Genomic DNA, 16,231 nt, shown 5'->3' on the forward strand with positions numbered 1-16,231 from the left:
TGTTTATCTGCTGCAGAGAGTCCTATTCTATTGGCAGTATGGAGAAAAGTGGAAGAGTGGAGAGCTGTGTGTCAGTGTATGTGTGTGTGTATGTGTGTGTACAGACCTGAAGAAAGGATAGTCTAACACAGGCAGCGCTCGCTGTTCTCCTCTGTTAGCAGTGTGAGGTACTCCTACAGACTGAGCAGAGCGGTGGAGACGGGAAATGAACTGAGATCAGAAACCCCTCAGGCAAGGCCACACTCAAAGTTATTAATAAGAACAGATGCACAGAGTCCTCTGTGAGTGTGTTGGTGGTAGTGTGTGTGTGTGTGTGTGTGTGTGTACAGTTTGTGTGAATAAACAAACCCCCTGCTGAAATCCAGTTCACGTCTTACATTAAAAAAGGTTCTCCCCCGGCCCTGACCTCACAAACCTCCAGCCTCAGTAGCTATTCTTCTGTGTATCGACTGAGAGTTGTCAGAGCCTGCCCGAGACGTCTCTGCCCATTGTGATGGCTAGAGCCAGACTGAGTGGCTAGAGCCAGACTAGAGCTGACTGGCTCAGAGCTTGGTATTTTGGGGTGTTCCCAGTATGCAGTGGTCGGCACTTGTTGTCCAAGCTATCTCAGTCATTATTGCAGAGATTCCGTGTGAGTCGCCATAATTTTTTCAGACGTCCTGACGTAAAATTACATTACTTTACGTCCTCATACAGGACTAAACCCGTCAGAATAGGGCTTTGTTATCTAACATAACGTACGTCATAAACCTGAAAACAGTTGTAGCCATTAAAAGGCATGAATTCTGGCTGAGGCGTGTCAAAGCTCAGACCCTAAACAGGTCTTACAGCTGATACTTTGATTTTCCTCAGAATTGTTTTTCTGAATATCTATCCAAAAATATATATATAAAATATAAAATTATAATATATAAAATTGAGTCTGTTAATTTATTACCATCCAATGCAATGATTATTAAATTATGATTATTAAATCCAAATGTAGATTATTAAATTGGAGATATAAGTAATATACATTTATATATATAACAATTTTGCCCCACTATATTTATATGCTGTGTATATATATATATATACACAGCATATAAATATAGTGGGGCAAAATTGTATGCAGTCAGCCACTGATTGTGCAAGTTTTCCTACTTAGAAAAATGAGAGAGGTCTGTAATTGTTTTGTAATTTTAAGAGGCTTCTCTGTCCTCCACTCGTTACCTGTATTAATGGCACCTGTTTGACCTAGTTATCTGTATAAAAGACACCTGTCCACAACCTCAAACAGTCACACTCCAAACTCCACTATGGTGAAGACCAAAGAGCTGTCGAAGGACACCAGAAACAAAATTGTAGACCTGCACCAGGCCGGGAAGACTGAATCTGCAATAGGCAGCAGCTTGGTGTGAAGAAATCTACTGTGGGAGCAATAATCAGAAAATGGGAGACCTACAAGACCATTGATAATCTCCCTCGATCTAGAGCCCCATGCAAGATCTCATCCTGTGGGGTCAAAATGATCATGAGAACGGAGGAAGAAGAATGCTGAGTTGCATCCCAAGAACACCATACCTACTGTGAAGCATGGGGGTGGAAGCATCATGCTTTGGGGCTGTTTTACGGCAAAGGGGACAGGATGACTGATCCGTGTTAAGGGAAAAATGAATGGGGCCATGTATTGTGAGATTTTAAACCAAAACCTCCTTCCATCAGTAAGAGCATTGAAGATGGAACGTGGCTGGGTCTTCCAGCATGACAATGATCCCAAACACACTGCTCGGACAATGAAGGAGTGGCTCTGTAAAAAGCATTTCAAGGTCCTGGAGTGGCCTGGCCAACAATTATTTGAATATTTTAATAATCAGGCCTATTTTTTAATGCAAGAAAGATTTATTATGGTTGTGCATTAAAAACTTTTCACAATATCGACACCATTCCAACTCCAGAGTCTTCAGTCTGATTGTGTACAGCTGTTTGATTGGACATACAATTTTTCGTGTAGGAATGAATACAGTGCAAGGTTTTAGCATCCTTCAAATGTCACAATAATAAAAATACACTAGAATCACCCAACCAACCACATGGGCTACCACATCAACAATTTGGCGACCACCTGAGACACCATAGCAACCATGTGGCATATCATACCCTAGCCTGCCTAGCAAACACTAAACAGCACCAATACAACCGCTTGAAATACAATTCCGAACACCTCGCAACAGTGTAGCATCCATCTAACAACCACTATAGCAACTACCTAGCAACCCCATAGTAACCACCTGGAATACCATAGCAACGGTTCTGCACTTCTTTCAGGAAAGGCACTTTTCCACTTATTTTATAACACCTGCAGCAGAGCTCGTTGGGTTAGACTTTAAATGCCATGCTGGTGCACATTCCTCATTCGAAGATTCATCTGTGCTCACAGCTCCGGCTCTCCTGTGGGAAGCAGGTGCGAGGAGGCAGGTGTGATTACCTGCGGTGAGGTTAATGCTGGTGCAGTCGGAGCTCAGAGTCACAGAGCTTAACTCTTACACATTCAGGACGGTTCTGTCTGCACCAGAGAACATCATGTGCAGAACTCCTGAACAGTGCAGAGCAGGGCTAGTTCTCAGTGCATTATTTAAGTGGGATGTATACTGATTCACTTTGTGCTGATGGTTTCTGCTGTGAGTGGAGAGTGTGCTGTGCTGTCTGGTGTGCCTCAGGGGTGTATTTGTTGTCCAGTTACGTTTCTTGAGTGTGCTTTTTTCTGTTGTGGTAGTCAAGACATTAGGTCTTTGTACATATTTGGGAGTCTTTTTGGTCTTTTGCTGCCTCCAGAGTCAGTGTGTGTGTGTGTGTGTGTGTGTACAGTTTGTGTGAATAAACAAACCCCCTGCTGAAATCCAGTTCACGTCTTACATTAAAAAAGGTTCTCCCCCGGCCCTGACCTCACAAAAAGTAGCCTCAGTAGCTATTCTTCTGTGTATCGACTGAGAGTTGTCAGAGCCTGCCCGAGACGTCTCTGCCCATTGTGATGGCTAGACGACTGGCTCAGAGCTTGGTATTTTGGGGTGTTCCTAGTATGCAGTGGTCAGTGCAGGTCCAAGGAGGTTGAGTAGCCACTACTACCTCAGTCATTAATGCAGAGTTTTCTTATCCCGTACGAGTCGCCATAAATTTTACAGACTTCCTGACGTAAAATTACATTACTTTACGTCCTCATGCAGGACTAAACCCATCCGAATAGGGCTTTGTTATCTAACATAACGTACGTCATAAACCTGAAAACAGTTGTAGCCATTAAAAGGCCTGAATTCTGGCTGAGGCGTGTCAAAGCTCAGACCCTAAACTGGTCTTACAGCTGATACTTTGATTTTCCTCAGAATTGTTTTTCTGAATATCTATCCAAAAGTATAAGAAGAAATGCTGCTAATTTATTACCATACACCAAAAATAACTTGTAATTGAACATGTAATTGAAATTTGATTGCAATGGCAAATAATGCAGCCCATGGCTAATTACAGAGCAGACTAGTCTAGATTTTAACTAGTCTCTAGAAACAACAAATGATTTGTGATTGTAAACGTTCTCCAGATAAAAATGACTTAAAAGCAGTTTGGAAAACGGAGATCAGGCATTTACATTTACAGCATTTAGCTGACGCTCTTATCCAGAGCAACTTACAAGGTTACTCGTATTACAGAGGTGGGCCAATGTAATGTTAGGAGTCTTGCCCAAGGACTCTTATTAGCTCACTGTCAGGTAGAGGTGTTGTCTGTTGAGCCACACCTACCACTACTGGCCTGTGGGTGATCTGAGAGGTAGTCTGTTCATTGGATTGTGTCAATCACTGCCAGTCAAACTGCAGGACATTTGTTTCCTTCCATTAGTTTTCTTACATCCATCCAACACCCTGACCTCACTAACGATTTCGTCGCTGAATGCAATCAAATCCTCACAGCAATGCTCCTCCAAAATCTAGTAGAAAGCCTTCTTCTCTGGACCGTAGAGACAGTTACTCCAACAAAAGCAGGATCAGCTTTTTTTTAATACCCTTGAAGAAACAATTTCCGAAGAAACAATGAAGGAACAGGTGTCTCAATACTTTTGTCCAAATAGTGTATCTATTAGTGGCATAGCTAATGAAGCTTCTTGTCCCAAGAGAACCCTTGGAGCTTCAGAGGACGTGTCTATCAGGTGATTTAGGCCCAATGATTAAATATGATTTCACTTAAAATAATGCAGTGTTTGTGTCTTGGTGGGAAAGCCCACTCTGGATGGGCTGCTGGGGGACCTGTTGGCTCCACTAATGGCCGGCCCTTCTCTTTACTCACCCTTCAAGGCACAAAAGAGGTGGAGTGGGTGGCGTTTTATTGACTGTCGCACAGAGAGCATGATGGGATTGCTAAAGATCTGTAGCACCAAGGGGTGAAGGGCATTAATAATTGATGCTCATAAACAGAGAGGCTCAGCTTCTATTAAAGGAAGGGAAACCAGTTACGCCTCATTGCCTTCACTGATGCCTCGTGAATGTCCACTTTCCAGTCTGTCCTTCTGATTTTCCTTTTTCTTTTTTTTTCGGATTGTACATCAGAAGTCACCTGACCACTGGTAGCAGTTTGGAAAACAGAGATACGGAGATCAGGCCAGTGAGTGATCTGAGAGGTAGCTCATCCATTGGATTGTGTCAATCACTGCCAGTCAAACTGCAGGACATTGACATTTTGCCTTCCATTCGTTTTTTATGCGCTGTAGTATCCGCTATATGTCCAAATGTTTGTGGACACCCCTTCTAATGAATACCTTCAGCTACTTTAAGTTGCACCCATTGCTGACCCAGATGTGCAAATGCACACACACAGCTTATACAGTCCCTGTAGAGAATTACTGCCAATATAATAGAGCTCCCTGGAGCAGATGAACATGAACCTGTTGGCACTATGCTGCCTGACCTCAATAACGCTCTTGTCGCTGAATGCAATCAAATCCTCACAGCAATGCTCCTCCTCCAAAATCTAGTAGAAAGCCTTCTTCCCTGGACAGTAGAGACAGTTACTCCAACAAAAGCAGGATATAATTATTAATACCCTTGGATTCAGAAGCAACAATGAACGAACAGGTGTCCCAATACTTTTGTCCAAATGGTGTATCTGTTGATGGAACAGCTCATGAAGCTTCCTGTCCCAGGAGAACCCTTGGAGCTTCAAGGGACGTGTTTGTCAGGCGATCTAGGCTGTATGGATTCAAAGTGTTCAGAGGAGCGAAGTTTACATTACACTTAAGACATTTACGTTGTTCCAGCTGATTGACTCGCCTTCTCTGGCACTGAAGACATAATTGATCCTCTCTCTCTCTTTCTCTCTCTTTCTCTTTCTCGATCTCTCTCTCTCATTCGTAGGGGAGTTGTTCGGGTGGATGTCAGTCTGCAGGATGTGGATATCGATCAGTGTTCCACTGATGGCTGGTTTGCAGGAACTCACAGGTGCAACGTGACCAGTATGGAGGTGAGACACTGGCCATGCTCACAACTTCCACTTGTTCTCTTGTTAGCCAAAGCCACAATCAGGGTCTTCAGCCGGGCAAACCCCTGAATAATCTCCACACTAGAGGAACAGGGGCTGGGGACATGCAAAAATCAGCAAATAAACCATCCAAGACTCAGCGAAGACTCTCGAAAAACTGCCAAAGAGCACCTACACTATATGTCCAAAAATGTGTGGACACCCCTTCTAATGAATGCATTCAGCTAATTTAAGTTGCACCCATTGCTGACACAGACACACAGCTTGTCTAGTCCCTGTAGAGAAGTACTGCCAATAGATTAGGACTCTCTGCAGGAGCAGATCAACATGAACCTATTGGCTCCATGCTGCCTAATAATGCCAGGCGTGGGCTAGTAGAGGGGTATAAAGCCCCCCAGCATTGAGGAGCTGTGGAGCAGTGGAAGAACTGTGTTCTCTGGAATGATGGATGGTGGTGGTGCTACATCCAGTACTTTTTTGGGCTGTGGATGAGGTGTGGTGCTGGTTATCCAACATCCTGACCTCACTAACGCTCTTGTTGCTGCATGCAATCAAATCCTCACAGCAATGCTCCTCCAAAATCTAGTAGAAACTCTTCTTCCCTGGACAGTAGAGACAGTTACTCCAACATAAGCAGGAGAAACTCTTTTGAATTATTTTGTTTTCAGAAGAAACAATGAACTAGCAGGTGTCCCAATACTTTTGTCCATATAGTGTATGTTTGGTGCTCTTTAGAATGCTGTTGTTGACCATCCTGGCACACTTTTACATCAACAATACGGCGAGAGACACGCTGATTGGTTTATTACTGCACGTTACGCCCCAAAAAAAACACACCCATGATTAATTAAGAGACTCAGTACACGCCTTTTGTGGGGTTCGAGCCGCGCCAGGCGAACATTTCCCATTGTTACGATAGCAAACACACACTGACACGCCCCCTGAATCATGCTACGTGGTGCACGGTTGGCGGCTCGCCTAATGATCGCTATAATAGGGCTACATTTGCTGATGCACAGGTGAAGACTGTAGCCCGTCTACTAAAGCACCTATCCTGGATGGTGGTCCCATTCTGTTAAATGGGATCGGTACAGTATATTGAGCAGCAGCAGCCAATGGACTACAGTCAGCAATTGTACACTCACATAGTGCACTTATGGCAGGTGTTTCTGATAATTTGGCCAATGAGTACTCACTTACCATGAGAAACATGGTAAAGAGGTATCCTTATGTAAGGATAAGGTGTCCTTAATTTACTGGAGGCGGGTCATCTGGACTCTGGTTAAGCTGGTGTTGGTGGGATGATTATTAAGATGGGAGGCCTTCAGAGTGGGCCGGGCTTAGCTGGGCCGGGCCGAGCCGGGGGTCTTTTATAATGTATGTGATGTAATGGGCTGCAGTGATCTCCCTGAATAATTAACCATGGTCTTTGTCTGCACCGTCTCCCTGATAGACACAGAGGGGTGTATCACTGGCCTTTTAACATTGAATATACAGAGCCAGTCAAAAGTTTGGAAACACTTGATTGGGCATATGTTTACTGTAAGTCAAGTCAAGTCAAGTCAAGTGGGTTTATTGTCATTTCAACTACATACAGAGTACACAGTGAAACGAAACAACGTTCCTCCAGGACCATGGTGCAACATAGACAGTGCATACAAGACACAAGTGCAACACAAACAAACAAGTGCGGACAGACAACACAACACAGTACAGACAGAGGATAATAAATAATGACGGTAGTGTGCAAGTTGTGCAATGTGCGATAAATAGAGTCCAGTGAGGTAGTAAAGTTATCAGTGCAAATGCTTGTGCAAAAAATGCTTCCCATGTTATCTGGGGTAAATGGTTGGAAAGAGAGAGAGAGGGAGAGAGAGAGAGAGAGAGAGAGAGAGAGGGAGAGTGTAAGATATCAGTTCAGGAGTTGAGTTGTGTTGAGGAGTCTGATGGCTTGGGGGAAGAAGCTGTTGCAGAGTCTGGTCGTGTTGGACCGGATGCTGCGGTACCTTCTTCCTGATGGCAGGAGGGAGAACAGACTGTGTGAAGGGTGGGTGGAGTCATCCACAATGCTGGTTGCTTTGCGGATGCAGCGGGTGGTGTAAATGTCCATGACGGAGGGGAGAGAGACTCCGATGATCTTCTCAGCTGTCCTCACAATGCGTTGGAGGGACTTGCGGTCAGAGGCTGTGCAGGTCCCAAACCAGGCAGTGATGCAGCTGCTTAGGATGCTCTCTATGGTTCCCCTATAGAAGAGGGTGAGGATGGGTGGAGGGAGACGGGCCTTTCTCAGCTTCCGGAGGAAGTAGAGACGCTGTTGGGCTTTCTTGGCTGTAGAGCTGGTGTTCAGGGACCAGGTGAGGTTCTCCGCTAGGTGGACACCAAGGAACTTGGTGCTCTTAACGATCTCCACAGAGGAGCCGTTGATGTTAAGCGGAGAGTGGTCCGGTCTTGATTTCCTGAAGTCAACAACCATTTCCTTGGTCTTCTCTACATTCCAGTGAAGGTTGTTGACTGTACACCAGTCTGTCAGCTGCTGCACCTCCTCTCTGTATGCTGACTCGTCGCCTTTGCTGATGAGACCCAGCACAGTTGTATCATCGGCGAACTTTATGATGCTGTTAGAACTGTGTTTCGCAACACAGTCATGAGTCAGCAGGGTGAACAGCAGAGGACTCAGTACACTGCCCTGAGGTGCCCCAGTGTTCATGGTGATGGTGCTGGAGCTGCTGTCCCCGAACCGGACTAACTGGGGCCTTCCTGTCAGGAAGTCCAGGATCCAGTTGCAGAGGGGGGTGTTGAGGCCCAGCAGGCTTAACTTCCTCGTGAGGTTCTGTGGGATGATGGTGTTGAATGCTGAACTGAAGTCTATGAACAGCATTCTGACGTAGGTGTCCTTCTTCTCCAGGTGGGTAAGGGAGAGATGAAGGGTGGTGGTGATGGCATCGTCCGTGGAGCGGTTGGGTTGGGACAAATTGCTTCACTGTAAGATGTGCAGATCATAAATGTCACCCGAGAGTAGTTCTCAGCAGCCCATATGCTCTTAGTATTTCGTCAGTGTCATGGAAAAACCTTGTATCCCCATTATTGCCGCTTTTTGACTTCTTGACATTGTCTGAACCTGGCTGTTGTTTTTTAGATGTCGTCCATATTTCATGATGAATGGACCGATAGATCCATATCCATAACCTATAACTACAGCTGTGCAAACATCCAACAGCTCACATCTCTACTTTTCCTCTGTTAGTTAGAGCACATAGCCCATAATCACGCAATACTGGTACATACAATGTGTGTCCAAATGTTTGTGGACACTCCTTCTAATGAATGCATTCAGCTACTTTAAGTTGCACCTATTGCTGACACCGATGTACAAATGCCTGTCTAGTCCCTGTAGAGAAGCGCTGCCAATAGAATAGGACTCCTTGAAGCAGATAAGCATGAACTGGCACCATGCCTAATACCTGCATACTGCTGTCCCTTCCCTAGACAGTAGAGACAGTGATAAATGAGTGAGCATTTGCTCATATAGTGTATATTTTAGGGAAACATTAGAAATTCACTCAACTCAAAATATGCCAAAACATTGACACTGATCAGCCATAACATTAGTACCACCTAGTGCCTAATCTTGAGTAGGTCCCCCCTTGTGCCGCCTCATTCGAGGCATGGACTCCACAAGACCTCTGAAGTGGTCCTACTGTGTCCTGCTCCAAGACGTTAGCAGGACATCCTTTAAGTCCTGCAAGTTGTAAGGTGGGCCTTCATGGTTCACATCAATGAGCCTTAGGTGTCCGTCACCCTGTCGCTGCTTCACTGGTAGCACTTTTGCTATACACTGACGACTGCATACCAGGAACACCCCACCAGACCTGCCTGATGTTCTGGGGATGTTCTGACCCAGTTGACTAGAACATCACAGATTAGCTCTTCTCAAAGTGGCTTAGATTCTTACGCTGGCCCATAGTCCCTGCCTCCAGCACCTCACCTTCAAGAACTGACTGTTCACTAGATAATCAGTAGCCCACAAAACCTGTAGCCCACCTTACTGCATTTATCTGCTTCCTATGTGTAATTGAGCTCTGCTGTAAGTAGCTCACAGTTTGGAATAAGTGTCCCAGTCTGTCTGGTTCAGATCAGTTGTAGTGTGGCCCTGGATGCCAGGGTGGTGGTGGTTGGGGGGGTTGGGGGGAGGATTGGTTAACAGGGCCTTCCCTTACTGGTGGTGGGTATAAATAGAGCTCAGGACTGCAGTGTAATCGGGATTTTGTGCAGCTGTGTTGTAACGTGATAAAGCGGTCTCATTGTGCTGGAGGCCTCTTCATATGCAAATGAGCCGTGATTCTCTCGTTATCCCCGGCGCACACATCACTAAATCAGTTTACTGAGATATCTAGAACCAACAGCACAAACAGCAAGGCTGCAGAGATTTATCACAGAGCCACAGCTCAGTGCAGGAGTTTGCATATGCACGGTCATAGAGGGTTGTTCATGTAGTACAGAAGACTTTTAAAGGGCCAGTAGGTCCATATTATATATATATATGTAGCATACATATATGAACATCCTAGTTATTAGACAAAAATGCATAATACATCATACATATAGCCGTGATTAGTAGGTAAAGAAATATGTGTATATACAGGACAAAAGTATGTGGACACCCATACATTACACCTACAGGAGCTTTTATGACATCTCATTCTAAATCCATAGGCTTTATTGGAGCGTTGTCTGCCCCACTAGCAGCTTCCAGCCCTGTGGTAAGGCTTTCCTACAAGACTTTGGAGTGTGAGATTGTGCCCAATCATCCAGAAGAGCATTTGTGAGGTCAGACACTATGTTTTGGATGAGAGGGCCTGGCTCGCAATCTCCACTCAAGTTCTTCCCAAAGGTATTCAGTGGGGTTGAGGTCAAGGTTGTGTGCAGACCACACCAGGGTTACCAGTGTACTGGGGCCACTGTCAGTCATGCAGGAACAGAAAAGGTCCTTCCCCAGACTGTTTCCAGAAAATGTCTTGGAATGCTGAAGCATTAGGATTTTGGGCCTACAGGCCAACCCCTGCAAAACAACCCCACAGCATTATCCCTCCTCCACCAAACTTTACAGCTGACACAGTGCAATCAGGCAGGCAATGTTCTCCTGGTATTCGTCAAACCCAGACTCGTCCATCAGACTGCTGGATAGAGAAGCGTGATTCCTGACTCCACAGAACACACTTCTACTGATCCAAGGTCCATTGAGGGTGTGCTTTACACCACTCCATTCTAAGCTTGGCATTACTGTTGATGTAAAGCTTGCATGCAGCTGCTCGACCATGGAAACCCATGGCATGAACACTCGGTGGCTGAGCTGCTCTCTTCCACTGTTCAATAATAACACCACTCACAGCTGATGGAGGAAGATCTAGGAGGGAGGAAATTTCACCAGCTGACTTCTTTTTGTTGTTGGTGCAGCGGTGGCTCCTATTACATACAGAACCACGCTGGAGTTCAGTGAGCTCTTTAGAACCTCCCATTGTTTCACTAGTGTGTAGAAAGGCAGACTACAGGACTAGGGGCTTTATTTAATAAATAAAACGCCTGAATCCAATGATCAAGAGATGTGTCCAAATACTTTTGTCCATGCAGTGTACATATAGGACATTATGTATTACGTATAAGAAGTGCGTAAAGTGTAAGAAAGTGTGTGTAATGACATAAGCCTCACGTTCTTTCTGTCTCTTCATGACACTGAGCCCAGAACACTGTGAGGCAGATGGCCTGGAGGCAGGCCTGAGAGCCAGACTGCCACAAGTGAAGAGATGAGAATATAAACAAAGCCCAAATATCATCCACACACACACACACACACAAAATGGCTGACCTCCCCCACCCGCACCCTTTTTTTCAGAAATAGAAAAGCTATTTTCAGAGTCACTCAAAAACTGAGCTGGTCCTGCTGACTCACTCTGTTTCGTCTTCTTCCTTCGTGTACGTGTCCCATTATCATCCTCACCACTGCTGTAATCCACTGTAAAACCATAAACCCAGACGTTCTGTGCCTGGAAATACATTCTCCCAGCACTTTATTACATACTGCAAAAGTGGACAAAAGTATTGGGACACCTGCTCATTCCTCGTTTCTTTTTAAATCAAACATATTAAAAAGAGTTAATCCTGCTTTTGTTGGAGTAACAGTCTCTACTGTCCAGGAGAAGAAGGAGATGATTTGATGTTGGATGATCACCACTCCACCTCATCATCCCCAACTCCCCAACTCATCCCCAAATTATTGGATGGAGCACCAACCATCATACCAGAGAACACAGTTCTTCCACTGCTATATAGTGTACATTAATACACAGTACTATTTTTGACTGTAAAATACTATGATGCCACTAAAGCCTTGGCTACGGGGGGCTAGGGGGGAGGGGGCTCAGATTTCTGACTACTTAAAGACCTCGAATGCCACTGAGGTATTCTGTCCTTCACCTGTATAACACCACAGGTCCCCTAGTGGTGACAGAAAGTAAATTGATTGAGTTTTATGTGAGCTACCATGTATATATAAGATATCATATATAATGGCTTTCAATATATAAGAAAGCCATGAGGCTTCTTTTACTTGCAGGATGAACTATGTTTTTTTTTCCAAGCAAGCAAGTGCAATTAATTCATTCAGAGCACAATTTGGATTGCTAATTTATTACTTTTACATTTATATTATGGTATAAGGACTCGTTTTGGTGCAGCGCAGCATAGTCACCCAGACTGGAAATCAACCCCCAGTTTTCCACATGGTGTGGCAGCTCACTGGCAGTGATTACAGTTTAGATCAGTAATTAATTGCTATTACTATTGTTTTCAATCAGAGTAATCATAAAACACAGTGATGTGACATAGACTTTTTGACACAGAATAAGAAGTCTAGAACCCACAGGCATCACCACATTCAAAACCAGGGAGGTTTTTCTCCCTTGAGAGGTTTTGCCAGGCCTTTACTGCAGACGTCTTCACTCTTTGCTAGTTTGTGGATCTTTCAGTAAGTGAAAAGCTGCTGTCTGTATCGATTTTATTTTATGCCACAATTAAAATTTTTTTAATTAAAATTGAAAAAAACTAAACTAAAACATTTTAAAACAAATATTGTTGTTAGGCTAGTGCAGAAATGTGTTTTATCAGAGTATTGGTTTTAGTCAAATTAATCCATTCATTATGCTTTTACTCAGAAATGAGTCTAGTGAGCTCAAGTCAGTGAGGCCTACAGGCCATAAATAGCAAATAGATATGTATGTCATGTTTACAGGAACTTAAGTTGATAAAAAGTGATCTATCACAGCAGCAGGTGATAATATATGTATTATTATTTATTTATATTCCGCTATAATGGGGACTCTTATTATTTTTGACAAATCTAATCACCATTAAATGAACACAATTAACCCCTTAAAACTTACTTTTATAGTTTACAACAGTTTAATAGGCCCTAAAATAGACCCCTGTGGGACTCTTGCCAAAAGAATAGGACTCTCTAGGGCAGATAAACATGCACCTATTAGCACCATGCCTTATGCCAGCCATGGGCTAGAGGGGCATAAAGCCCCCCCAGCATTGAGTTGTGAAGCAGTGGAAGAACTGTGTTCCCTGGAATGATGGTCAATGCTCCATCCAATACTTTTGGAAGTTGGGAATGAGATGGGGTGGTCGTCATCCAGCATCCTGACCTGACAGCAGTGCTCCTAAATCTAGTAGAAAACCTTCTTCCCTGGACTGTAGAAACAGTTTCTCCAACAAAAGCAGGAATACACCCAGAAGAAAGACTGAATGAGAAGGTGTCCAAATACTTTTGTCCATATAGTATAGGAGCTGCATTTTTCGTCCTAGCAAAATACCCTAATTTGTTTCTGGTTCTGGTTTCCGCTATCCTTCCGTGAACCGTCTCGAAGTTCTGTGATGACCCTGTAAGAGGAATCAGGTGAGTCAGAGCAGGACAAATAGGAAAACTGCAAGAGCGCTCAAGGACCGGGGCCGAGAACCACAGGGCTAACGTAAATCACTCTGAACAACAGGATCTACACAGCGGCTGCTTACGCACAGATTAGTGACTCACCGTGCCAGTCATTATTACAGCAATGGCCATTTGATTGCACATGTTCTTAGTCAGTTTGAAAAGCCGTGCTCTGTTGTTCTCGCTCCCTCTGGGGGAGCGGCAGCCACAGTTAGTAATTTAGCATCGCGGCCGAGCTCTAATTCAGCCTGCGTCAGCATCATCAGACACGGATCCTGTTCTGTCTCTCGGCCTCATTCATGTTTTCCTGCCCTCTCTGTCCTTCCACCATCATAGCAGCTCTATTTATAGAGCCACTGTGTAAATGAATGAGGAATGACGAGAAAGGATTATTAGTGCATCGAAAGAGAGAGCGAGAGCGAGAGAGAGAGAGCAAGTGAGAGAGAGAAATAAATATAAATATAAATATTATAAATATATACAAAGTATTTTATATGACTTAACAACTGGCTCATGCTACTGTTGCATGTTTATGCACAGTAAAAAGTAGTTTAATAATAATTATTATTATTATTATCAATTATTAATAATTTATATTTATAGATAATAATATATATTTATATATACAATTATATAATCATTTTATTATTGTTTTTTAATACAAAAAAAATATATATATACACACACACACCTTTTTTCTTTTTTTCGTCCTTCTTTGGAGCACTTTTGGCTTTCGGTAGGTACTGACCACTGCATACCGATACCTGATGTTTTGGAGATGTTTTGACCCAGTCAATGTCTAGAACCTCACAGTTTGGTTCTCGTCAAAGTGTCTCAAAGTCTTACTCTTGTGCCCTTCTAAAAGGACTGGTTTTAAGAGACTGGTGGTAAAGATGTAGATCTGTGTGGACAAAAGTATTGGGACACCTGCCCATTCATTGTTTCTTCTGAAATCAAGGATGTTCAAATAAGTTGATCCTGCTTTTGTTGGAGTAATTGTCTCTACTGTCCAGGGAAGAAGACTTTCTATTAGATTTTGAAGGAAAAATTGCTGTGAGGATTTGATTGCATTCAGGGACAAGAGCATAAGTGAGGTCATGATGTTGAATGGTCACTACTCCACCTCACCCCCAACTCCCCAACGTTCTGTTAAAGGTTTTATGTTTTCTTGAATTTTGTTATTGGTCATCAAAAATGCACTGCGTTCCTATTGGCCGTTTTAAATGTGTGGGTGTGTTTAGTCAGTGCTCCGCCTTTTCATTATCACAGAACCACCAAGTGAGCTGCTAAACCTGTGTGTATCTGTGTGTTAAACTTCTCGTACATTTGGGTCTAATATGTTGGTAGTCTTGTGAAGTCAGTAAAGTTGGCTTGTTGGGTAGGGTGAGCAGACGTCCTCGTCTTCCTGGACATGTCCTCTTTCCAGAATGAGAAAAATGCGTCCGGTCAGGATTTCTAAATGATGTAAAACGTCTGGGATTTGCATTTGTTTCCACAGTCTCCACTCACTGAATGTATACAGCTTTAAACACACCTGTTTAAGTCCCGCCTTCTCACCGCCTCTATTGGTCTACATGTACCTGCAGCTACATGCAGCCATTGGTCAAACTGTTCACCTGCCTGTATAGCAGAAATCCCAGCGCAGTTACTGGGTCAAACTCAGATTGAAAAGAACAGGGATGGTGTTAAAAGCATGGGTGAAGTTACTCAGTTTCTCACTGTAAATCGACCAGCTCTCAATGGGCAGCTGCCTGACCCTGCGTATTCTCTTCTGTTGTAGCATAGGGTTAAAGGCCCTGGACCCTACTAAAGAAACTGGATGCAGTATCTGTGATTATTTTGCCCAAGAAACTGTTGTTGCCCACCAAAATAATTCAAAAGCCCACTTAAAGTAACGCCTCTGCCTCTAGCCCACGCCTGGCATTAAGCATGGTGCCAATAGGAAGTACTTGTGTGGCATAGATTTCTGCACCATGTCACCAGTGTTTTTCTGGCTCGCTTTGTCTAACTTGTTTGCAAACCTCTGAAAAAATTAATATTTTGCCATATTGCTCACTGTACTGTGTGTGGAAACTTGGTGTTTGTCTCCAGATGGAGCAGGATAAGGAACGTTCAGGCTGAGAAACCTGTAACCGGAAGGCAGGTGTTGCGAGCCAAAGAGCCAGTGAATCACTCTGATTTAGCCGACTACGGCTGCCACACACAATATATGACAACCAGCCTCGCCACGCACTCACATGGCCATAATCCAGCAATGCCATCCAATTGCTCTGGTGTGTGTATGTGTTTCTTTTAATGAGTGATGGAGGCTCGCTGCAGAAATTGCGTCTGTCAATCAGTAAAAATGAGTTTTCTGACCTCTGGCCTTAAAGCCAACCTGAAATCAGAACCGACCATGCTGCCTAATGAAGCCAGGCGTGGGCTAGTAGAGGGGTATAAAGCCCCCCAGCACTGAGCTGTGAAGCAGTGGAAGAACTGTGTTCTCTGGTATGATGGATGGTGGTGCTCCATCCAATACTTTTAGGATAAGTCGGGGAGTTCAGGATGATGAGGTGTCGTGGTGATCATCCAACATCCCGACTCACTAATGCTCTTGTTGCTGAACGCAATCAAATTCTCACAGCAATGCCCAGTAGAGGCAGTTACTCCAACAAAAGCGGTATCAATTTTTTTTAATACTCTTGATTTCAGAAGTAACATTGACAATGAGCAGGTGTCCCAATACCTTTGTCCATATAGTGTATC

General features: G+C 44.0%; 1 protein-coding gene across 2 annotated transcripts in view; it reads left to right on the top strand.

Annotated features, from left to right (window-relative positions):
- The window catches only part of gpr158a (G protein-coupled receptor 158a), a 125,470-nt gene that overhangs the window by 19,574 nt on the left and 89,665 nt on the right, over positions 1–16,231 (top strand). For both annotated transcript variants that reach the window (XM_072679293.1, XM_072679294.1), the window contains exon 2: positions 5,376–5,481. In XM_072679293.1, coding sequence (XP_072535394.1) covers positions 5,376–5,481 — 106 coding nt within the window. The remainder of the gene's footprint in view (positions 1–5,375; positions 5,482–16,231) is intronic.

Source organism: Salminus brasiliensis, chromosome 5, assembly GCF_030463535.1.
Source record: "Salminus brasiliensis chromosome 5, fSalBra1.hap2, whole genome shotgun sequence".
In the NCBI taxonomy this organism is placed as follows: domain Eukaryota; kingdom Metazoa; phylum Chordata; class Actinopteri; order Characiformes; family Bryconidae; genus Salminus; species Salminus brasiliensis.